We start from the raw sequence: 25,601 nt of genomic DNA on the forward strand, positions 1-25,601 counted from the left end.
CTCTTTGTTCAGAAGCAACCTGGTCACAAATGATAGCTCAGCGAAGTGGCTCATCATATCCAAATATATATATAGCAGTCAAATACTCTAAACGCGTGACGTTGATTCTAAATGTGGAGGGAAAAACCGGAGGACGACCCGGACAAAAATCCATGCAGGGAGAGAGACACGCAAACTGCAAAAATACGAACATCAGGGTCGGGATCACATCCAAAACTTGCTGCATACCAAGTGAGGCAGTTAACATCTCCCCACCGTGGTGCTCACCGACTCACACAGGGACCTGAAAACTAGCGCAGTAAGTCGATGGGTCTCTGCGCGAGTCTATGGCGGTGATGGCGGTGGCAATGATGATGATGATGAAGACTTACCTGGAGGGTCTTGAGAGCTTTTTTAGCCGATGCTGGCTCACGAAACTCCACAAACCCATAGCCCATCGACAGCTTCTCTCCTGCGCACAAAGACAACGGTGGGCCCCCCCCGCCCCAGACAGCCTTCACAAACGGTCGGGAGCTAATCCTGTTCGCGAAACATGAAGGCCGGCCACAGCGTGCGAGGGGGTCGGGTGGCCAGGACCCAGTGGCGATGTTCACACATTGAGGCAGTGCTCTCCTTGCGTGTGTGTGTGTGTGTGTACGTACACGAGGGTGCGTGCACACAGACACACACACGCACACACACGCAGACACCACAAAGACAAAGACGCCCCATGCAGCCTACCTGAGCTGTTGGGGGCGAGTGCTGCGAGTGTGTGAACACTCACCAGACGTGTTTGTCTTGCGAGACAAACTGCAGCTGCGCAGACGGCCACACTTCGAGAACACCTGCACAGCACACGCGTCACAACACGCGCGTCACAACACGCGCGTCACAACACACGCGTCACAACACACGCGTCACAACACACGCGTCACAACACACACGTCACAACACACGCGTCACAACACACGTCACAGCACACGCATCACAACACACGCGTCACAACACACGCGTCACAACACACGCGTCACAACACACGCGTCACAACACACACGTCACAACACACGCGTCACAACACACGTCACAGCACACGCATCACAGCACACGCGTCACAGCACACACGTCACAACACACGTGTCACAACACACGCGTCACAACACACGCGTCACAACACACGCGTCACAACACACACGTCACAACACACACGTCACAACACACGCGTCACAACACACGTCACAGCACACGCATCACAACACACGCGTCACAACACACGCGTCACAACACACGCGTCACAACACACGCGTCACAACACACACGTCACAACACACGCGTCACAACACACGTCACAGCACACGCATCACAGCACACGCGTCACAGCACACACGTCACAACACACGTGTCACAACACACGCACACACACGCGTCACAACACACGTCACAGCACACGCGTCACAGCACACACGTCACAGCACACGCGTCACAACACATGCGTCACAACACACGCACACATACGCATCACAACACCTGCACAGCACACGCGTCACAGCACACGTGTCACAACACACGCGTCACAACACACGCACGCGTCACAGCACACGTGTCACAACACACGCGTCACAACACACGCACGCGTCACAGCACACGTGTCACAACACACGCGTCACAACACACGCGCACACACGCGTCACAACACACGCACACATACGCGTCACAACACACGCACGCGTCACAACACACGCACGCGTCACAACACACGCGTCACAACACGCACACATACGCGTCACAACACACGCGTCACAACGCACGTGTCACAACACACGCGTCACAACACACGCGCACACACGCGTCACAACACACGCACGCGTCACAACACACGCACGCGTCACAACACACGCACGCGTCACAACACACGCGTCACAACACGCACACATACGCGTCACAACACACGCGTCACAACGCACGCGTCACAACGCACGTGTCACAACACACGCGTCACAACGCACGCGTCACAACGCACGCGCCACAACGCACGCGCCACAACACACGCGTCACAACGCACGCGTCACAACGCACGTGTCACAACACACGTGTCACAACGCACGTGTCACAACACACGCGCCACAACACACGCGTCACAACACACGCATACGTCACAACGCACGTGCGCATCACAACACGCAGGTGTGTCACACACGGCAAGAAAACGTACACGCGTCACAGACGCGGCACAACACACACCGCCATGCCCGTCACACCACACCCACGAGACGGCGACGGTGGTGGTGTCACCTGCTGAAGAGTCTCTTCGCTGGTGAGGAGGTTGAGGTTCTTGATGAAGATGGTGCAGCCAGGAAGATGCTGATCTTCGTCGTCGTCATCATCATCATCATCGTCCTTGCCAGGTTTTGTTTCTGCCAAGCACAAGACGGGCCCCCCCCCCCCCCACATACACACACGCAGCGAAGCCGTCACACAAACGTGCAGCCCCCCGCAACTGCCGGCTAGCCCCACCACCGCTGGAGGCGGGGGGGGGGGGGCTCCGTTGGGTGGGAAGGAGAGAGACAGCCCCCCACTCTCTCTCCATGCCACGCCACACAGAGACAAAGACTCCACCCCCACTCCCACCCCCATAGCCCACACAGAGACAAAGATGAAGGCCGGCACGGCACGCCCGGGGGTTCGGTGGCCAGCACCACGCCCTGCCGCCTTTGTCTTCCCAATGGCGATGTTTCACCACGCCGCGCCGGGTCGTCATTCGAGGCCGAGTCGACCTAGGGGAGGCCCAGGACGGGTTCAGATAATCGCAGCGCTAACCCGCTACACTACCGCTCCCCAACAACAACCACGACCGCCGTTCGCCACTAAGTGGCGGCGAAGTCGCGACGGAGCTTGTGCCAGGCTAGGTGCACGTCAAGGCACACGTGAAGTGTCGAACGCCCGCTGGCAGGAGGTCACTGGGCAGACCCAGCAGGTGCCACGGGTCGACTGACTAAGATGACTGGCTGATGCACCACCTGTGCCCCCTACTGTGCCAACCTGCTGTGCTTTAGCCACCCGGCGCTCCGCACGTTGTTGTGAGCGTCGCTCCTCTGCCCTCCGCTGTTGCTGGAGGGCGACTGCCTCCAACTGCCCAGTAGCATCCTTCACGAGCCTCCTCCACAGAGGCCGATCTTGACACCGCTGGTACCGGTCATCGGCAAGTCCACTCAGCTCCACGTCCTCTCGCACCCGTTTAGCCCCCTCTCCGCTCCACACACACACAGCACGCGCACAGGCACACACACACACAAACACACACGCCCACTCACCCTTGCCTCTCACTCCTTCTGGTTCCACCGCCGTTGCTCTCCCCTCCTCCTCCTCCTCCTCCACCTCCTCCTCTTTCCTCTTCTGCTGCTGGGAGCCGCGGGGGGGGCGTCCGGGGGCCTGACCCGTGACCTCCACATGACCCCCGACTCCCGCGTCCGGCTGCCCTCCGACCTCCTGCGACCTCTTGGCAAACACGTCGATGGGCGCCCACTCGAGGAAGAGAGGCACGCTCTTGAACTGCGGTCGCCACATGCCAGCCGCGCGTGTGCACAACACACACAACACACACGTGACACACACACACACACAACACACGCACGCGCGTGTACGCACAGACACGCGCACGTAACGCACAGAGTCGCGCGCACATCGCACGAATCTCAACGCGGTTGGCCAACAACGCCGTGTGCGGCCATGAAACGGGAAAAAAAATCAAATGATGGCCGGCGTTTCGGGCGATGGCCCCCCGTTCAGTCGTGGCCGTCGACTCAACGGGCACCAGGAGGATGAACCACACGCAGAGGAGCGACGAGGCGGCGGCGGCGGCGGCCGGGCAGCGAATGAGTGCTCACACGCGTGGGAGGAAGCTCGGGTAGCACCCCGGAGAAAAAGCCGCGCGTGCGAGGGAGCAACGCTCTATCCCAGTAGAGGTGTAAACAGGTGGACGTGCGTATGTGCACGTGGCGGACGTCACATTTATCCCCTCTACTTGAGAACGAAAACAGGAGGATTTCTCGAGAAATCTGGAGGTCGCCCGACTATGCCGGTTGTAATTACTGGCGAAACGTCGTACTCAGATTGTAAAAGTTGTGGGTTTACTCTCCAACCCACCGGCGTGCTGCTGAACTTGTAATGGATTGGCCACGTTCTGTATACGTGACAAACCTTACTAGTTGGCTGTGTCGGGTGGTGGCGGGTCTAACGACACATTTATGTGTTTACGCGATCGAACAAAAAAACAGACCTCAGTTATGTGCGTGCGTTTGTTGAGCTTCTTTCGTGCCGTACAGAGCCAACAGTGCTAATCGGAGGTGTGGCAGAAGGACGATAAACTAAACCCATATGACTGTGCGAGTGAGTCTATGGGTCTCTTCTCTGTGCGAGTGAGTCTATGGGTCTCTTCTCTGTGCGAGTGAGTCTATGGGTCTCTTCTCTGTGCGAGTGAGTCTATGGGTCTCTTCTCTGTGCGAGTGAGTCTATGGGTCTCGTCTCTGTGCGAGTGAGTCTATGGGTCTCGTCTCTGTGCGAGTAAGTCTATGCGTCTCTTCTATGTGCGAGTGAGTCTATGGGTCTCTTTGTGCGAGTGAGTCTATGGGTCTCTTCTCTGTGCGAGTGAGTCTATGGGTCTCTCTGTGCGAGTGAGTCTATGGGTCTCTTCTCTGTGCGAGTGAGTCTATGGGTCTCTTCTCTGTGCGAGTGAGTCTATGGGTCTCTTCTCTGTGCGAGTGAGTCTATGGGTCTCTCTGTGCGAGTAAGTCTATGGGTCTCTTCTCTGTGCGAGTGAGTCTATGGGTCTCTTCTCTGTGCGAGTGAGTCGACGTGTCTCTTCTCTGTGCGAGTGAGTCTACGTGTCTCTCTGTGCGAGTGAGTCTATGGGTTTCTCTGTGTGAGTGAGTCTATGGGTCTCGTCTCTGTGCGAGTGAGTCTACGTGTCTCTTCTCTGTGCGCGTGAGTCTATGGGTTTCTCTGTGTGAGTGAGTCTATGGGTCTCGTCTCTGTGTGAGTGAGTCTATGGGTCTCTCTGTGCGAGTGAGTCTATGGGTCTCTTCTCTGTGTGAGTGAGTCTATGGGTCTCTTCTCTGTGCGAGTGAGTCTATGGGTCTCGTCTCTGTGCGAGTGAGTCTATGGGTCTCTTCTCTGTGTGAGTGAGTCTATGGGTCTCTTCTCTGTGCGAGTGAGTCTATGGGTCTCGTCTCTGTGCGAGTGAGTCTATGGGTCTCGTCTCTGTGTGAGTGAGTCTATGGGACTCTCTGAGCGAGTGAGTCTATGAGTCTCTTCTCTGTGCGAGTGAGTCTATAGGTCTCGTCTCTGTGCGAGTGAGTCTATGGGACTCTCTGTGCGAGTGAGTCTATGGGTCTCTTCTCTGTGCGAGTGAGTCTATGAGTCTCTTCTCTGTGGGAGTGAGTATATAGGTCTCTTCTCTGTGCGAGTGAGTCTATGGGTCTCGTCTCTGTGCGAGTGAGTCTATGGGTCTCGTCTCTGTGTGAGTGAGTCTATGGGACTCTCTGAGCGAGTGAGTCTATGAGTCTCTTCTCTGTGCGAGTGAGTCTATGGGTCTCGTCTCTGTGCGAGTGAGTCTATGGGACTCTCTGTGCGAGTGAGTCTATGGGTCTCGTCTCTGTGCGAGTGAGTCTATGGGACTCTCTGTGCGAGTGAGTCTATGTGTCTCTTCTCTGTGCGAGTGAGTCTATGGGTCTCTTCTCTGTGCGAGTGAGTCTATGGGTCTCTTCTCTGTGTGAGTGAGTCTATGCGTCTCTTCTCTGTGCGAGTGAGTCTATGGGTCTCTCTGTGCGAGTGAGTCTATGGGTCTCTTCTCTGTGGGAGTGAGTATATGGGTCTCTTCTCTGTGTGAGTGAGTCTATGGGTCTCTTCTCTGTGCGAGTGAGTCTATGGGTCTCGTCTCTGTGCGAGTGAGTCTATGGGTCTCTTCTCTGTGCGAGTGAGTCTATGGGTCTCTTCTCTGTGCGAGTGAGTCTATGGGTCTCTCTGTGCGAGTGAGTCTATGGGTCTCTACTCTGTGCGAGTGAGTCTATGGGTTTCTCTGTGTGAGTGAGTCTATGGGTCTCTTCTCTGTGTGAGTGAGTCTATGGGTCTCTTCTCTGTGCGAGTGAGTCGATGGGTCTCTTCTCTGTGCGAGTGAGTCTATGGGTCTCGTCTCTGTGCGAGTGAGTCTATGGGTCTCGTCTCTGTGTGAGTGAGTCTATGGGACTCTCTGTGCGAGTGAGTCTATGGGTCTCGTCTCTGTGTGAGTGAGTCTATGGGACTCTCTGTGTGAGTGAGTCTATGCGTCTCTTCTCTGTGCGAGTTAGTCTATGGGTCTCTTTTCTGTGCGAGTGAGTCTATGGGTCTCTTCTCTGTGGGAGTGAGTATATGGGTCTCTTCTCTGTGTGAGTGAGTCTATGGGTCTCGTCTCTGTGCGAGTGAGTCTATGGGTCTCTTCTCTGTGTGAGTGAGTCTATGGTTCTCTTCTCTGTGCGAGTGAGTCTATGGGTCTCGTCTCTGTGCGAGTGAGTCTATGGGTCTCTTCTCTGTGCGAGTGAGTCTATGGGTCTCTTCTCTGTGCGAGTGAGTCTATGGGTCTCTCTGTGCGAGTGAGTCTATGGGTCTCTACTCTGTGCGAGTGAGTCTATGGGTTTCTCTGTGTGAGTGAGTCTATGGGTCTCTTCTCTGTGTGAGTGAGTCTATGGGTCTCTTCTCTGTGCGAGTGAGTCGATGGGTCTCTTCTCTGTGCGAGTGAGTCTATGGGTCTCGTCTCTGTGCGAGTGAGTCTATGGGTCTCGTCTCTGTGTGAGTGAGTCTATGGGACTCTCTGTGCGAGTGAGTCTATGGGTCTCGTCTCTGTGTGAGTGAGTCTATGGGACTCTCTGAGCGAGTGAGTCTATGAGTCTCTTCTCTGTGCGAGTGAGTCTATGGGTCTCGTCTCTGTGCGAGTGAGTCTATGGGACTCTCTGTGCGAGTGAGTCTATGGGTCTCGTCTCTGTGCGAGTGAGTCTATGGGACTCTCTGTGCGAGTGAGTCTATGTGTCTCTTCTCTGTGCGAGTGAGTCTATGGGTCTCTTCTCTGTGGGAGTGAGTCTATGGGTCTCTTCTCTGTGCGAGTGAGTCTATGGGTCTCTTCTCTGTGGGAGTGAGTCTATGGGTCTCTTCTCTGTGCGAGTGAGTCTATGGGTCTCTTCTCTGTGCGAGTGAGTCTCTGGGTCTCGTCTCTGTGAGAGTGAGTCTATGGGTCTCTTCTCTGTGCGAGTGAGTCTATGGGTCTGTCTCTGTGCGAGTGAGTCTATGGGTCTCTTCTCTGTGGGAGTGAGTCTACTTCTCTGTGGGAGTGAGTCTATGGGTCTCTTCTCTGTGGGAGTGAGTCTACGTGTCTCTCTCTGTGCGAGTGAGTCTATGGGTCTCCTCTCTGTGGGAGTGAGTCTAAGGGTCTCTTCTCTGTGCGAGTGAGTCTATGGGTCTCTTCTCTGTGCGAGTGAGTCTCTGGGTCTCGTCTCTGTGAGAGTGAGTCTATGGGTCTCGTCTCTGTGAGAGTGAGTCTACTTCTCTGTGGGAGTGAGTCTATGGGTCTCTTCTCTGTGCGAGTGAGTCTATGGGTCTCTCTGTGGGAGTGAGTCTATGGGTCTCGTCTCTGAGAGAGTGAGTCTATGGGTCTCGTCTCTGTGTGAGTGAGTCTATGGGACTCTCTGTGCGAGTGAGTCTATGGGTCTCGTCTCTGTGCGAGTGAGTCTATGGGTCTCTTCTCTGTGCGAGTGAGTCTATGGGTCTCTTCTCTGTGTGAGTGAGTCTATAGGTCTCTTCTCTGTGCGAGTGAGTCTATGGGTCTCTCTGTGCGAGTGAGTCTATGGGTCTCTTCTCTGTGTGAGTGAGTCTATAGGTCTCTTCTCTGTGCGAGTGAGTCTATGGGTCTCTTCTCTGTGTGAGTGAGTCTATGGGTCTCTCTGTGCGAGTGAGTCTATGGGTCTCTCTGTGCGAGTGAGTCTATGGGTCTCTTCTCTGTGCGAGTGAGTCTATGGGTCTCTCTGTGCGAGTGAGTCTACGTGTCTCTCTGTGCGAGTGAGTCTATGGGTCTGTCTCTGTGCGAGTGAGTCTATGGGTCTCTTCTCTGTGGGAGTGAGTCTATGGGTCTCTCTGTGCGAGTGAGTCTATGGGTCTGTCTCTTTGCGAGTGAGTCTATGGGTCTCTCTGTGTGAGTGAGTCTATGGGTCTCTCTGTGCGAGTGAGTCTACGTGTCTCTCTGTGTGAGTGAGTCTACGTGTCTCTCTGTGTGAGTGAGTCTACGTGTCTCTCTGTGCGAGTGAGTCTATGGGTCTCTCTGTGCGAGTGAGTCTATGGGTCTCTACTCTGTGCGAGTGAGTCTATGTGTCTCTTCTCTGTGCGAGTGAGTCTATGGGTCTCTTCTCTGTGCGAGTGAGTCTATGGGTCTCTCTGTGCGAGTGAGTCTACGTGACTCTCTCTGTGCGAGTGAGTCTATGGGTCTCGTCTCTGTGCGAGTGAGTCTATGGGTCTCTACTCTGTGCGAGTGAGTCTATGGGTCTCTCTGTGCGAGTGAGTCTACGTGTCTCTCTCTGTGCGAGTGAGTCTATGGGTCTCGTCTCTGTGCGAGTGAGTCTATGGGTCTCTACTCTGTGCGAGTGAGTCTATGGGTCTCGTCTCTGTGCGAGTGAGTCTATGGGTCTCTACTCTGTGCGAGTGAGTCTATGGGTCTCTACTCTGTGCGAGTGAGTCTATGTGTCTCTCTGTGTGAGTGAGTCTATGGGTCTCTCTGTGCGAGTGAGTCTATGTGTCTCTCTCTGTGTGAGTGAGTCTATGGGTGTCTCTGTGCGAGTGAGTCTATGGGTCTCTTCTCTGTGCGAGTGAGTCTATGGGTCTCTCTGTGGGAGTGAGTCTATGGGTCTCTACTCTGTGTGAGTGAGTCTATGGGTCTCTTCTCTGTGCGAGTGAGTCTATGGGTCTCTCTGTGGGAGTGAGTCTATGGGTCTCTACTCTGTGTGAGTGAGTCTATGGGTCTCTCTGTGCGAGTGAGTCTACGTGTCTCTCTCTGTGCGAGTGAGTCTATGGGTCCCTCTGTGTGAGTGAGTCTACGTGTCTCTCTCTGTGCGAGTGAGTCTATGGGTCTCTCTGTGCGAGTGAGTCTATGGGTCTCTCTGTGCGAGTGAGTCTATGTGTCTCTCTCTGTGCGAGTGAGTCTATGGGTCTCTCTGTGCGAGTGAGTCTACGTGTCTCTCTCTGTGCGAGTGAGTCTATGGGTCTCTCTGTGCGAGTGAGTCTATGGGTCTCTCTGTGCGAGTGAGTCTATGGGTCTCTCTGTGCGAGTGAGTCTATGTGTCTCTCTCTGTGCGAGTGAGTCTACGGGTCTCTCTGTGCGAGTGAGTCTACGTGTCTCTCTGTGCGAGTGAGTCTATGGGTCTCTCTGTGCGAGTGAGTCTATAGGTCTCTTCTCTGTGTGAGTGAGTCTATGGGTCTCTTCTCTGTGCGAGTGAGTCTATGGGTCTCTTCTCTGTGCGAGTGAGTCTATGGGTGTCTCTGTGCGAGTGAGTCTATGGGTCTCGTCTCTGTGTGAGTGAGTCTATGGGTCTCTCTGTGCGAGTGAGTCTACGTGTCTCTCTCTGTCCGAGTGAGTCTATGGGTCTCTCTGTGCGAGTGAGTCTATGGGTCTCTCTGTGTGAGTGAGTCTATGGGTCTCTCTGTGCGAGTGAGTCTATGGGTCTCTTCTCTGTGCGAGTGAGTCTAAGGGTCTCTTCTCTGTGTGAGTGAGTCTATGGGTCTCTCTCTGTGCGAGTGAGTCTATGGGTCTCTTCTCTGTGCGAGTGAGTCTACGTGTCTCTTCTCTGTGAGAGTGAGTCTACGTGTCTCTCTGTGCGAGTGAGTCTATGTGTCTCGTCTCTGTGCGAGTGAGTCTATGGGTCTCTCTGTGCGAGTGAGTCTATGGGTCTCTACTCTGTGCGAGTGAGTCTATGGGTCTCTCTGTGCAAGTGAGTCTATGGGTCTCTCTGTGCGAGTGAGTCTAAGGGTCTCTTCTCTGTGTGAGTGAGTCTATGGGTCTCTCTCTGTGCGAGTGAGTCTATGGGTCTCTTCTCTGTGCGAGTGAGTCTACGTGTCTCTTCTCTGTGAGAGTGAGTCTACGTGTCTCTCTGTGCGAGTGAGTCTATGTGTCTCGTCTCTGTGCGAGTGAGTCTATGGGTCTCTCTGTGCGAGTGAGTCTATGGGTCTTGTCTCTGTGCGAGTGAGTCTACGTGTCTCTCTCTGTGCGAGTGAGTCTATGGGTCTTGTCTCTGTGCGAGTGAGTCTATGTGTCTCTCTCTGTGCGAGTGAGTCTACGTGTCTCTTCTCTGTGAGAGTGAGTCTACGTGTCTCTCTGTGCGAGTGAGTCTATGTGTCTCGTCTCTGTGCGAGTGAGTCTATGGGTCTCTCTGTGCGAGTGAGTCTATGGGTCTCTACTCTGTGCGAGTGAGTCTATGGGTCTCTCTGTGCAAGTGAGTCTATGGGTCTCTCTGTGCGAGTGAGTCTAAGGGTCTCTTCTCTGTGTGAGTGAGTCTATGGGTCTCTCTCTGTGCGAGTGAGTCTATGGGTCTCTTCTCTGTGCGAGTGAGTCTACGTGTCTCTTCTCTGTGAGAGTGAGTCTACGTGTCTCTCTGTGCGAGTGAGTCTATGTGTCTCGTCTCTGTGCGAGTGAGTCTATGGGTCTCTCTGTGCGAGTGAGTCTATGGGTCTTGTCTCTGTGCGAGTGAGTCTACGTGTCTCTCTCTGTGCGAGTGAGTCTATGGGTCTTGTCTCTGTGCGAGTGAGTCTATGTGTCTCTCTCTGTGCGAGTGAGTCTATGGGTCTTGTCTCTGTGCGAGTGAGTCTATGGGTCTCTCTGTGCGAGTGAGTCTATGTGTCTCGTCTCTGTGCGAGTGAGTCTATGGGTCTCTCTGTGCGAGTGAGTCTATGGGTCTTGTCTCTGTGCGAGTGAGTCTACGTGTCTCTCTCTGTGCGAGTGAGTCTATGGGTCTTGTCTCTGTGCGAGTGAGTCTATGTGTCTCTCTCTGTGCGAGTGAGTCTATGGGTCTTGTCTCTGTGCGAGTGAGTCTATGTCTCTCTCTGTGCGAGTGAGTCTATGTGTCTCTACTCTGTGTGAGTGAGTCTATGTGTCTCTACTGTGTGCGAGTGAGTCTACGGGTCTCTCTCCGTGCGAGTGAGTCTATGGGTCTCGTCTCTGTGCCCCCACCTTGCTGTAGGCCAGCCGCGTGAAGGCCCTCTTGGCGGCGTCGGGCCCCAAGAACTCGGCCAGCGCCGTGAGGCCGCGGGGGGGCAGCAGGAGGCGCGAGAGGCCCCCGGGCCCCGCGGCGCGGCCCAGCAGGGCCCCCAGGGCACGGTGCCGCGCGTCCCCACCCGCCCCCCCACCCCCACCGCCACCCCCACCGCCACCGCCACCGCCGGCGTCGTCGTCGTCTTCGTCGTCGTCGTCGTCTCCACCGCCCGCGACGATGGCGTGGAGGTCGTCGCGCGTGAAGTCCGCGCTGGCCGGGAGGTTTTTGATGAGGAAGACGCGGTCGCTCCGTGACGAGGTGGGCTACACGGGGTGGGTGGGGGAGGGAAGGGAACCACCATCATCACCTCGTTCACATCGTCTTCATCCATTTGCAATTGACGATGGCCGTGTGGGTGGGTTCACGATGGCCGTGTGGGTGGTGTGGGCGGTGTGGGTGGGTTCACAATGGCCGTGTGGGTGGTGTGGGCGGTGTGGGTGGGTTCACGATGGCCGTGTGGGCCGTGTGGGTGGGTTCACGATGGCCTTGTGGGTAGTGTGGGTGGGTTCACGATGGCCGTGTGGGTGGTGTGGGTGGTGTGGGTGGGTTCACGATGGCCGTGTGGGTGGTGTGGGTGGTGTGGGCGGTGTGGGTGGTGTGGGCGGTGTGGGTGGGTTCACGATGGCCTTGTGGGTGGTGTGGGCGGTGTGGGTGGGTTCACGATGGCCGTGTGGGAATGTAGGCGGTGTGGGTGGGTTCACGATGGCCATGTGGGCCGTGTGGGTGGGTTCACGATGGCCTTGTGGGTGGTGTGGGTGGGTTCACGATGGCCGTGTGGGTGGGTTCACGATGGCCGTGTGGGCCGTGTGGGTGGGTTCACGATGGCCTTGTGGGTGGTGTGGGTGGGTTCACGATGGCCTTGTGGGTGGTGTGGGCCTTGTGGCTGGGTTCACGATGGCCGTGTGGGAATGTGGGCCGTGTGGGTGGGTTCACGATGGCCGTGTGGGTGGGTTCACGATGGCCGTGTGGGTGGTGTGGGTGGGTTCACGATGGCCTTGTGGGCGGTGTGGGCCGTGTGGGTGGGTTCACGATGGCCGTTGTGGGGCCCTCACCTGGCCGAACGCGTTGAGCTGGACTCCGGCCTCCTCGAGGAAGCGCCGCGTCTCCGTGACGATCTCCGCCTCCCCCAGGGCCAGCCGCACCGCCGCACTGCCCTCCGTCTCCTGGGCAACCGGCGGGGAGCGGAGGACCGTGGAGCCAGGAGCACACGGCGACGCACACACACAGCGACAAAGAATGAAGACTCGCCCCCCCCCCCCCGTATATCCTACACAGGCTGTTGGGGCAAGTGCTGTTAGCGAGCAGCACCTGTGAAGGACGACACAGCACGCATCCAAGGGGTATGAAATGGGAGGCTAGCACCACGCCTGGCCGCCTTTGTCTCCCGAAATTAAGACGTTTAAACACCGCACCGGGTACCCGTATGAGGCCGAGTCGACCTAGGGGAAGCCCAGCACTGGTTCAGATAATCATCACCGACGCACACAAAGACAAAGATCCCCCCGCACACAAAGACAAAGATCCCCCCGCATAGGCCTTAACAAACGTTTGGGGCAAGGGGTGGCTGGCCAGCACCACGCCCGGCCACCTTTGTCTTCCTAGGGGCGATGTTCACTACACACCGCACCAGGTACTCCTTTGAGGCTACGGGAGGCCCAGGACCGATTCAGATAATCGTCACTGGTGTAGGCCGTGAGCGGGAATCGAACTCGGATCGCCAGGTTCGTAGCGCAGCGTAGCGCTAAACGCTACACCACCACTCCCCACGACACTGACACACACTGACACAAAAGACAAAGATCCCACGTATAGCCTTCAGAGACTGTAGAGGCAAGTGCTGTCAGCGAGCACCTATGAAGGCCGGAACGCCACACGAGGGGGTGGGTGGCCAGCACCACGCCCGACCGTCTTTGTCTCCCCAGCGGTGATGTTTTTACACGCCGCAACAGGTACTCATTGAGGCTGAGTCGACCTAGGGGAGGCCCAGGACCGGTTCAGATAATCGTCACTGGTGTAGGCCGTGAGTGGGAATTGAACTCGGGCCGCCAGGTCCGTAGCGCAGTGCGCTAAACGCTACACCACCGCTCCCCACGACACTGACACACACCGACACACACACACAGACACACATGCACACACAGACACACATGCACACACAGGCACACATGCACACACAGACACACAGACACACACACACACACAGACACGCACACAGACACACACACACACAGACACACACACACAGAGACACGCACACAGACACACACACACACAGGACACACACACACACAGACACACACACACAGACACACACAGACACACACATGCACACAGACACACAGACACGCACACACACACAGAGACACTCACGTGGTCCAGCACGCGCCTCTTGCTGGTGCCGTAAGCGGTGGCCATGGCGTCTGCCACTGCGTTGATGCCCAGGAACAGAGCGTTCCAGTTGTGGGAGCTGAGAGAGACACGGAACCCCACCCTCGTCATCATCGGCGTCGTCATTGTCGCCACCACCTCGTCACCATCATCATAATCAGAATCATCGCCATCATCATCACCACGACCACCTCGTCGTCGACGTCGTCGACGCAACACCTTGTGGACGTCACCATCATCATCACAACCATCACAATATTCACCGTCACCATCATCACAACCACCTTCATCAGCATCTTCACAACCAACAAGAGCATTGAAATCATCGCTTCCCTGACTCCGCAATCGGGTTCATCAATGTCTTCATGATGATGGCGATGATCGAATGATGATGATGATAACGATAGCACGGCGCTCAAGATACTGATGAGGTTAGTTGAATGACGACTGCGATATCGATGGCGATGGTGACGATGGCAGCGACGATGGCGATGACGATGCGACTGTCACCTTGCTTTGTCGCGCTTCTCCTTGTCGCGTTTGTACGAGGAGGTGGACGAGGTGGGGCCCACCTCCTCACCCTCCTCCTCCTTCCTCACCATCGCGGGCAGCACATGCAGCATGCGACCCTGACAGACGCACACCGCGCTCACTCTTCACCACGTAACAAGACAAGGATCCCGAGCGGTGGAGCCCACGCAGATTGTAAACGTTGCGGATTGACTCTCCAACACGCACTAAGCGGTGTGCTGTGCTAGTAACGAATTGGCCACGTTCTTGTTCACGTGACAACCCTTACTAGTTGGCTGTGTCGGGTGGTGGCGGGTTTAACGACACAACATTTATATATCTACGCGATCAAGCCCCAAAAATTAACCTCTATTATGGACTACACAGGCTGTTGGGGCAAGTGCTGTGAGCGAGCAGCACCTATGAAGGCCGATACGGCACACAAGGGGGTGGGTGGCCAGCACCACCCCCGGCCGCCTTTGTCTCCCTAGTGGCGATGTTTACTACACACCGCCGCACCAGGTGCTCACTTGAGTACCTGTTTACAGGACCGGTTCAGATAATCGTCATCGGTGTTGGTGGTAGCTGAGCGGGAATCCAACTCAGATCGCCGGGTTCGTAGCGCAGCGAGCTAACCACTACACCACCGCTCATACTCAACAACAACCGCCATTCGCCACTAAGTAGCGGAGACGTCACCGCTTGTGCCAGGCTATGTGCACTTCACACGCGCACGGTACACACACGCGCTCAGTCCACACACACGCACAGTACACACACGCTCAGTACACACACACGCACAGTACACACACACACAGTACACACACACACACAGTACACACACGCACAGTACACACACGCACAGTACACACACACGCACACAGTACACACACGCGCACAGTACACACACGCGCACAGTACACACACGCACAGTACACACACGCTCAGTACACACACGCACACAGTACACACACGCACACAGTACACACACGCGCACAGTACACACACACACACAGTACACACACGCACAGTACACACACGTGCACAGTACACACGCGCACAGTACACACACGCACAGTACACACACACACAGTACACACACGCACAGTACACACACGTGCACAGTACACACGCGCACAGTACACACACGCACAGTACACACACGCACAGTACACACACGCACAGTACACACACACACAGTACACACACGCACAGTACACACACGCGCACAGTACACACACACACAGTACACACACGCACAGTGCACACACGCGCACAGTACACACACGCACAGTACACACACGCGCACAGTACACACGCGCACAGTACACACACACACAGTACACACACGCACAGTACACACACGCACAGTACACACACGCTCAGTACACACACACACAGTACACACACGCACAGTACACACACACACAGTACACACACGCACAGTACACACACACACAGTACACACACGCACAGTACACACACGCGCACAGTACACACACACACAGTACACACACGCACAGTACACACACGCGCACAGTACACACACGCACAGTACACACACGCGCACAGTACACACGCGCACAGTACACACACGCACAGTACACACACACACAGTACACACACGCACAGTACACACACGCGCACAGTACACACACACACAGTACACACACGCACAGTACACACACGTGCACAGTACACACACGCACAGTACACACACACGCACAGTACACACACACGCACAGTACACGCACAGTACACACACGCGCACAGTACACACGCGCGCACAGTACACACACGCGCACAGTACACACACGCACACAGTACACACACACACACAGTACACACACACACAGTACACACACGCGCACAGTACACACACACTCAGTACACACACACACAGTACACACACACACACAGTACACACACACACAGTACACACCCGCACAGTACACACACGCACAGTACACACACGTGCACAGTACACACACGCTCAGTACACACACGCTCAGTACACACACGCGCACAGTACACACACGCGCACAGTACACACACACTCAGTACACACACACACAGTACACACACACACAGTACACACACGTGCACAGTACACACACGCTCAGTACACACACGCACACAGTACACACACACACACAGTACACACACACGCACAGTACACACACACACACACAGTACACACACACACACAGTACACACACGCGCACAGTACACACACGCACAGTACACACACGCACAGTACACACACACACACAGTACACACACAGTACACACACGTGCACAGTACACACACGCACAGTACACACACACGCACAGTACACACACACACGCACAGTACACACACGCACAGTACACACACGCTCAGTACACACACACACAGTACACACACGCACAGTACACACACACACAGTACACACACGCACAGTACACACACACACAGTACACACACGCACAGTACACACACGCGCACAGTACACACACACACAGTACACACACGCACAGTACACACACGCGCACAGTACACACACGCACAGTACACACACGCGCACAGTACACATGCGCACAGTACACACACGCACAGTACACACACACACAGTACACACACGCACAGTACACACACGCGCACAGTACACACACACACACAGTACACACACGCACAGTACACACACGTGCACAGTACACACACGCACAGTACACACACACGCACAGTACACACACACGCACAATACACGCACAGTACACACACGCGCACAGTACACACGCGCGCACAGTACACACACGCGCACAGTACACACACGCACACAGTACACACACACACACAGTACACACACACACAGTACACACACGCGCACAGTACACACACACTCAGTACACACACACACAGTACACACACACACAGTACACACACACACAGTACACACCCGCACAGTACACACACGCACAGTACACACACGTGCACAGTACACACGTGCACAGTACACACACGCTCAGTACACACACGCTCAGTACACACACGCGCACAGTACACACACGCGCACAGTACACACACACTCAGTACACACACACACAGTACACACACACACAGTACACACACGTGCACAGTACACACACGCTCAGTACACACACGCACACAGTACACACACACGCACACAGTACACACACACGCACAGTACACACACGTGCACAGTACACACACGTGCACAGTACACACACACACAGTACACACACACACACAGTACACACACACACACAGTACACACACGCGCACAGTACACACACGCACAGTACACACACGCACAGTACACACACACACACAGTACACACACACGTGCACAGTACACACACGTGCACAGTACACACACGCACAGTACACACACACGCACAGTACACGCACAGTACACACACACACACAGTACACACACGCGCACAGTACACACACACACACACAGTACACACACACACACAGTACACACACACACACACAGTACACACACAGTACACACACACACGCACACAGTAGACACACACACACAGTACACACACGCGCACAGTACACACACACACACAGTACACACACAGTACACACACACACGCACACAGTACACACACACAGTACACACACGCGCACAGTACACACACACACACAGTACACACACACACACAGTACACACACAGTACACACACAGTACACACACACACGCACACAGTACACACACACACACAGTACACACACACAGTACACACACACACACAGTACACACACACACACACAGTACACACACACACACAGTACACACACACACACAGTACACACACACACACAGTACACACACACACACTACACACACACACACACAGTACACACACGCACAGTACACACACGCGCACAGTACACACACGCACAGTACACACACGCGCACAGTACACATGCGCACAGTACACACACGCACAGTACACACACACACAGTACACACACGCACAGTACACACACGCGCACAGTACACACACACACACAGTACACACACGCACAGTACACACACGTGCACAGTACACACACGCACAGTACACACACACGCACAGTACACACACACGCACAGTACACGCACAGTACACACGCGCGCACAGTACACACACGCGCACAGTACACACACGCACACAGTACACACACGCACACAGTACACACACACACAGTACACACACGCGCACAGTACACACACACTCAGTACACACACACACAGTACACACACACACACAGTACACACACACACAGTACACACCCGCACAGTACACACACGCACAGTACACACACGTGCACAGTACACACACGCTCAGTACACACACGCTCAGTACACACACGCGCACAGTACACACACGTGCACAGTACACACACACTCAGTACACACACACACAGTACACACACACACAGCACACACACGTGCACAGTACACACACGCTCAGTACACACACGCACACAGTACACACACACACACACACAGTACACACACACGCACAGTACACACACGTGCACAGTACACACACACACAGTACACACACACACACACAGTACACACACACACACAGTACACACACGCGCACAGTACACACACGCACAGTACACACACGCACAGTACACACACACACACAGTACACACACACAGTACACACACACACACAGTACACACACGTGCACAGTACACACACGCACAGTACACACACACGCACAGTACACACACACGCACAGTACACACACACACGCACAGTACACGCACAGTACACACACACACACAGTACACACACGCGCACAGTACACACACACACACACAGTACACATACACACAGTACACACACACACACAGTACACACACAGTACACACACACACGCACACAGTAGACACACACACACAGTACACACACGCGCACAGTACACACACACAGTACACACACAGTACACACACACGCACACAGTACACACACACAGTACACACACGCGCACAGTACACACACACACACAGTACACACACACACACAGTACACACACAGTACACACACAGTACACACACACACGCACACAGTAGACACACACACACAGTACACACACGCGCACAGTACACACACACAGTACACACACAGTACACACACACACGCACACAGTACACACACACAGTACACACGCGCACAGTACACACACACACACAGTACACACACACACACAGTACACACACAGTACACACACAGTACACACACACACGCACACAGTACACACACACACACAGTACACACACACACACAGTACACACACACACACAGTACACACACACACACACACAGTACACACACACACACAGTACACACACACACACACTACACACACACACAGTACACACACAGTACACACACGCGCACGCTGGCCCCCGTGGCCGCTCCGTCGCTCCGCCGCTCCGCCGCTCCGTCTCCGCGGGGGTGACCCACCTGGAAGATGGAGCCGTCGAGCAGAGCGAGGGCACGTACGGCGTCCTCGCTCTGCACAAACCCAACAAACGCGAAGCCCTTGGGGCGGCCGGACATCGTGTCCAGGGGAAAACGAACATCCGACAGGGGCCCTGGGGGGCAACACGGTGGGGGGGGTGGGGGGAGGTGGGGGGTGGGGGGTGGAGAGGTCACAGGGCAGCCAGTGGGAGCACTCCTCCCCCCACTCCCCCCCCATAACCCCCCCCCCCACCAGTCCCCCCACCAGTCCCCCCACCAGTCCCCCCACCAGTCCCCCCACCAGTCCCCCCACCAGTCCCCCCACCGTGTTTGCTGAACAGCTGTTCCACGTCGTGCTGGCTGCAGGTGTAGGGCAGGTTCCTCACAAAGAGCCGCCCGGTGTCGCCCACATCGGGGGCGGGGAGACCATCCTCTGGGGGGCCGGGGAGGCCCCGGGGGGTGGGGGCACCCGGTGGGGGGGGCTTGCCCCCCGGTCTCGTGTCACGTGCCACCTCAATGTAGCGCTCGCCTGGGGGGGGGGGGGGGGCGGGAGGGGGGGGGGGGGTCATGTGATCGTGGGGTCACGGGGTCGCGTCATGGCATTACACGTGCCGGGATGTCACGTGACCCCCATCATGTGTGTGTGCATGTGTGTTGTACAGTGTGTGCGTGTGTGTTGTACAGTGTGTGCGTGTGTGTTGTACAGTGTGTGCGTGTGTGTTGTACAGTGTGTGTGTGTGTTGTACAGTGTGTGCGTGTGTGTTGTACAGTGTGTGCGTGTGTGTTGTACAGTGTGTGCGTGTGTGTTGTACAGTGTGTGCATGTGTGTTGTACAGTGTGTGCGTGTGTGTTGTACAGTGTGTGCATGTGTGTTGTACAGTGTGTGCGTGTGTGTTGTACAGTGTGTGCGTGTGTGTTGTACAGTGTGTGCGTGTGTGTTGTACAGTGTGTGCGTGTGTGTTGTACAGTGTGTGCGTGTGTGTTGTACAGTGTGTGCGTGTCAGGGAAAACAACCCCCTACCTCCTCGCGGTGCCGGACGGGCAACTCTGTCGTGGACAGTGCTGCGGGGGGAGGAGCCAATTCCGATTGGCTCCTCCCCTCATGGCGTCTGTGACCACCACAGGGGCTAAACGGGGGCTCTGGACGGGTGCGAGGGGCTGGTAACCCCTCCGACACACCTGATGACGACCGTTTGTGTTATGGTCGAAACGTCGTGAGAATTTTTATTGTTTTTATATATATTTTATTATTTTATTGTTTCCCTTCAACGTGACTTTACCGAAAGGGCTAAGAATATGAATTACTGCAGTCACGAAAGCTTTAAATCAAAATTTAACCCCTCCACCTTCAAAAAATTACCACGAAACTACGACTTAAATATGTAACTAATAAGCTTGTGCCGGAGGCCCCGGGGGGACAGGCGTCTATGACGTCTCCTGGCCAGACCCCAATTGGCGGAGCCAGAAGATTGAATATCTACCCTCGGGGCTCCTCCAGAAACAACGAAAAGCCACTTCTCGTTTGGCCACGTGGAATGTTCGAACGCTCACTGCGGAGGAGAGGCTGCCACTCCTCTGTCAGGAGCTGGACCGGTACCGCCTGGATCTCTGTGGCATTCAGGAGGTCCGGTGGACCAGTTTTGGCTCCTGCTACCACGAGGGGTGGACAAGTCCTCTACTCGGGGCAGCAGACTGCCAAACAACAGGGTGTGGCTCTTCTTTTGAACAAAAGAATGAAGGGGGCGTGGGAGCTTGGCGGTGAGGTGTGGGAAGCTGTAAGCCCCCGGCTACTTTGGGCTCGCCTTCCCATCAATCGGAGGCGAGGATTAGTGGTCGTGGTTACTTATGCCCCCACCGAAGACGAACATCCGTGGAGGGATGCAGGCAAAGCCGATGAGTCAGATGACTTCTATCACCTCCTGTCACAGGTGCTGGCTAAAGTGGCCCCTCGGGATAGAGTCATCTTGTTGGGTGACTTCAATGCCGGAGTTGGTCATGATGCTGGTCTGGAGTGATTGGAGGGCATGGGCCGGATCAGCTGAAAAACAACGGTAGGAGGCTGCTAGATTTTTGTGCAGCCCATGGGCTTGTAATTACCAACACGCTGTTCCGGCATTGACGCATCCACACAACATCATTAATGCATGCCGGGTCCAAGCAAGAACATCTGCTGGACTACATAGTGACGGACCAGCAGATGCGAGCCCATGTCCTTGACACCAGGACCTACCGTGGAGCTGATCTGCCCTCTGACCATCGACTTGTCATCTGTAAGATGCGCCTGCCATTCTTCCACTCCGGTGGTGGGTGTACACCCAGGACCCCATTCCAACCTAAAGTGGCCTGGTCTCAGTTATCTGATGAAAGTTGCAAGCGATAATTTCATCATCGCTTGCGGCTGGGATTGGCATCGTCCCCCACTCCTCCTGATGTCGAGGGTAAATGGGCGAGGTTTAGGACTGTGACTCATGCAGCTGCAATGGCTGCTTTGGGTACGCGGTCCGGACCTCCCCAGAGACCCTGGCTGACAGAGGAGGTGTTCAGGATGGTTGAGAAAAAGCGACAGGCCCACTGTCAGCGGCTACAGAATCCCACATGAGAGAATGAGGAGGCTTACCGCAGCCTTCGCTCGGAGGTTCGGAGAGCCGTGAGGCGCTGCAAGGATGGGTGGTGGTCGCGGGTTGCTCAGGAGATGGAGTCTGCCTCAGTGGCCCACGATCACAAATCTTTATTTAACTCCATCAAAAAAGTAACCTGCAGCGCCACACCTATTACCATTATTAGGGGAAAAAACGGTGATCCAATCTCCGACCCCCAGGAACAGGTTTGCAGATTTGCTGAGCATTTCTGTGAGGTCCTGGGGGAGGAAAAATCCCTCAGCCAGGAAAACATCGTGGCACAAAGTGAGGATGACCCTGCTGAGGCTGCGGTGCCTCAAATATTGGAAGAAGTCACCCCCTGTGAGTGCCTGGCTGAGGTGCCATCTGTTGAGGAAGTACTGAAGGCGATCCAGAGTCTGAGACCAGGAAAGGCAGCGGGCAGAGATGATCTCCCAAGCGAAATGCTGAGGGAGGGTGGTGTTTGTGCACAGACTGCCCTATATGACATCATAACAACAGTCTGGCCCACTGGACGGGTTCCACAGGATTGGAAGAATGCCCTGGTGGTCCCCCTCTTTAAGAAGGGGGACCGCACAGACTGTAACAACTACAGGGGCATCTCACTCCTCAGCGTGCGGGGAAAGGTCCTGCCAAGGATTATTCAACATCGCCTTGCCAGGCACGCTGAGGAGAGGCTTGCGGAGCCCCAATGCAGTTTCAGGAAAGGGCGGTCCTGCACAGATGCCATATTTTCTGTCCATCTGCTACAGCAGAGGTGTAGGGAATTCCAGTAGAACCTACATCTTTGCTTTATTGAACTGGTCAAGGCCTATGATACCATCAGTAGGCCTGGGCTCTGGGTTGTTCTTCGTGCTTTTGGAGTCCCTGACCCTCTACTTACGATCATTAAGGACCTTCATGATGGTGAGCGGGCCCGGGTAAAACTACGTGGCCGGGAGTCCGAGCCATTCCCTCTACACCTTGGGGTGCGACAGGGATGTCCCCTGGCTCCCACATTATTTAACATCTATTTTGACCACGTAGTTCGTGAAGCCTTCAATATCTGTACCGGGGGAATCTCCATATGGTACAGATATAATGGGAGGCTGATCGATGCCTGGGTGCGGTCAAGGGATGGCTCCCTATTGCTCAACCACGTTATGTATGCCGATGATTTGGAAATAGCTGCTTATTCAGAGGAGGAGTTGGAGACGCTGCTGTTGAGACTGGAGCGTGCCACTAAGAGATGGGGCCTTACCATCAGCCCCACCAAAACTAAGCACCTGCCTGGGTATTTCGTACCATCGGACACTCCACCCCCACAACTCCCAATCGGTGATGGGGCAGTTGTGGAGAGAGTGGAGAGTTTCCCACACCTGGGCAGTGTGCTTATGACCAGCTCCAGTTTAACAGCAGAGGTCTCACTCCGAATCAGTCGAGCGGCAATATCTTTTCATCGGTTGCATAACGCTGTGTGGAAGCCACCTGGTCTGTCGCTCCGCACCAAGCTTCAGGTCTTCTCTGCCACGGTCATTCCCTCCCTTCTCTACGCTTGCAAAACGTGGACCCCCCTATTGGAACATCTTCACCGGTTAGAAACATTTAGGCTAGCCTGCCTACGATCCATCCTGGGTTTAACCAGGCTGGATTGTGTGAGGAGCTCACAAATCCTTGAAAGATTTGGGCAAGGTCCCATCGGTGAGCTCCTCCGGCAGGCAAGGCTGCGTTGGCTGGGTCATGTAGCCCGCATGCCCAGCCACCGCATGCCGAAACAGCTTTTGTTCGGCCGGATCGAGGGGGCTAAACGGGCGCGGTACGGGCTAGAGAAGAGATGGAGTGATGTGGTACAGAAGGACGTGGAGCTGAGTGGACTTGCCGATGACTGGTACCAGCGGTGTCAAGATCGGCCTCTGTGGAGGAGGCTCGTGAAGGACGCTCCTGGGCAGTTGGAGGCAGTCGCCCTCCAACAACAACGGAGGGCGGAGGAGCGACACTCACAACAACGAGCGGAGCGCCGGGTGGCTAAAGCACAGCGAGTAGGCACAGTAGGGGGCACAGGTGGTGCACCAGCCAGTCATCTCAGTCAGTCGACCCGTGGCACCTGGGTCTGCCCCGTGACCTCCTGCCAGCGGGCGTTCGACACTTCACGTGGCCTCAAGGTGCACATGGCCTGGCACAAGCGTCGTGGTGACGTCACCGCCACTTACTGGCGAATGGCGGTTGTTGTTGTACAGTGTGTGCGTACCCATGTAGTCCTTGTTGCGCTTTAGAGCCTTGCGGAGGTCCGCCTCAGACTTGAAATCGACAAACACGTAGCCTGAACACACGCACAGCAGCACCTATAAACAGGTAGCCTGAACACACGCACAGCAGCACCTATAAGCACGTAGCCTGAACACACACACAGCAGCACCTGTGACAAACACGAAGCCTGAACACACACACAGCAGCAGCTATAAACACGTAGCCTGAACACACGCACAGCAGCACCTATAAACACGAAGCCTGAACACACGCACAGCAGCTATAAACACGTAGCCTGAACACACACACAGCAGCTATAAACAAACACGTAGCCTGAACACACACACAGCAGCACCTATAAACACGAAGCCTGAACACACACACAGCAGCACCTATAAACACGTAGCCTGAACACACGCACAGCAGCACCTATAAACACGAAGCCTGAACACACGCACAGCATCACCTATAAACACGAAGCCTGAACACACGCACAGCATCACCTATAAACACGAAGCCTGAACACACTCACAGCAGCACCTATAAACACGTAGCCTGAACACACACACAGCAGCACCTATAAACACGAAGCCTGAACACACTCACAGCAGCACCTATAAACACGTAGCCTGAACACACACACAGCAGCACCTATAAACACGTAGCCTGAACACACACACAGCAGCACCTATAAACACGTAGCCTGAACACACGCACAGCAGCACCTATAAACACGAAGCCTGAACACACACACAGCAGCACCTATAAACACGTAGCCTGAACACACGCACAGCAGCACCTATAAACACGTAGCCTGAACACACGCACAGCAGCACCTATAAACACGAAGCCTGAACACACGCACAGCATCACCTATAAACACGAAGCCTGAACACACGCACAGCATCACCTATAAACACGAAGCCTGAACACACGCACAGCAGCACCTATAAACACGTAGCCTGAACACACGCACAGCAGCACCTATAAACACGTAGCCTGAACACACGCACAGCAGCACCTATAAACACGAAGCCTGAACACACGCACAGCATCACCTATAAACACGTAGCCTGAACACACG

General features: G+C 55.1%; 1 protein-coding gene across 1 annotated transcript in view; it reads right to left on the reverse strand.

Annotated features, from left to right (window-relative positions):
* LOC116944478 (putative RNA-binding protein 19) overlaps positions 1-25,601 on the reverse strand; it is a 53,058-nt gene that overhangs the window by 18,110 nt on the left and 9,347 nt on the right. The window contains exons 10-20 of the mRNA XM_032958104.2: positions 24,519-24,590; positions 19,999-20,202; positions 19,677-19,807; positions 14,190-14,308; positions 13,662-13,758; positions 12,344-12,454; positions 11,210-11,554; positions 3,288-3,525; positions 2,269-2,390; positions 764-824; positions 372-451 (exon numbers count right to left, since the gene is read on the reverse strand). Coding sequence (XP_032813995.2) covers positions 372-451; positions 764-824; positions 2,269-2,390; positions 3,288-3,525; positions 11,210-11,554; positions 12,344-12,454; positions 13,662-13,758; positions 14,190-14,308; positions 19,677-19,807; positions 19,999-20,202; positions 24,519-24,590 — 1,580 coding nt within the window. The remainder of the gene's footprint in view (positions 1-371; positions 452-763; positions 825-2,268; positions 2,391-3,287; positions 3,526-11,209; positions 11,555-12,343; positions 12,455-13,661; positions 13,759-14,189; positions 14,309-19,676; positions 19,808-19,998; positions 20,203-24,518; positions 24,591-25,601) is intronic.

This window comes from Petromyzon marinus, chromosome 21, assembly GCF_048934315.1.
Source record: "Petromyzon marinus isolate PM22_M1 ecotype Great Lakes invasive population chromosome 21, UKy_Petmar_22M1.pri1.0, whole genome shotgun sequence".
NCBI classification, from domain to species: Eukaryota; Metazoa; Chordata; class Hyperoartia; order Petromyzontiformes; family Petromyzontidae; genus Petromyzon; species Petromyzon marinus.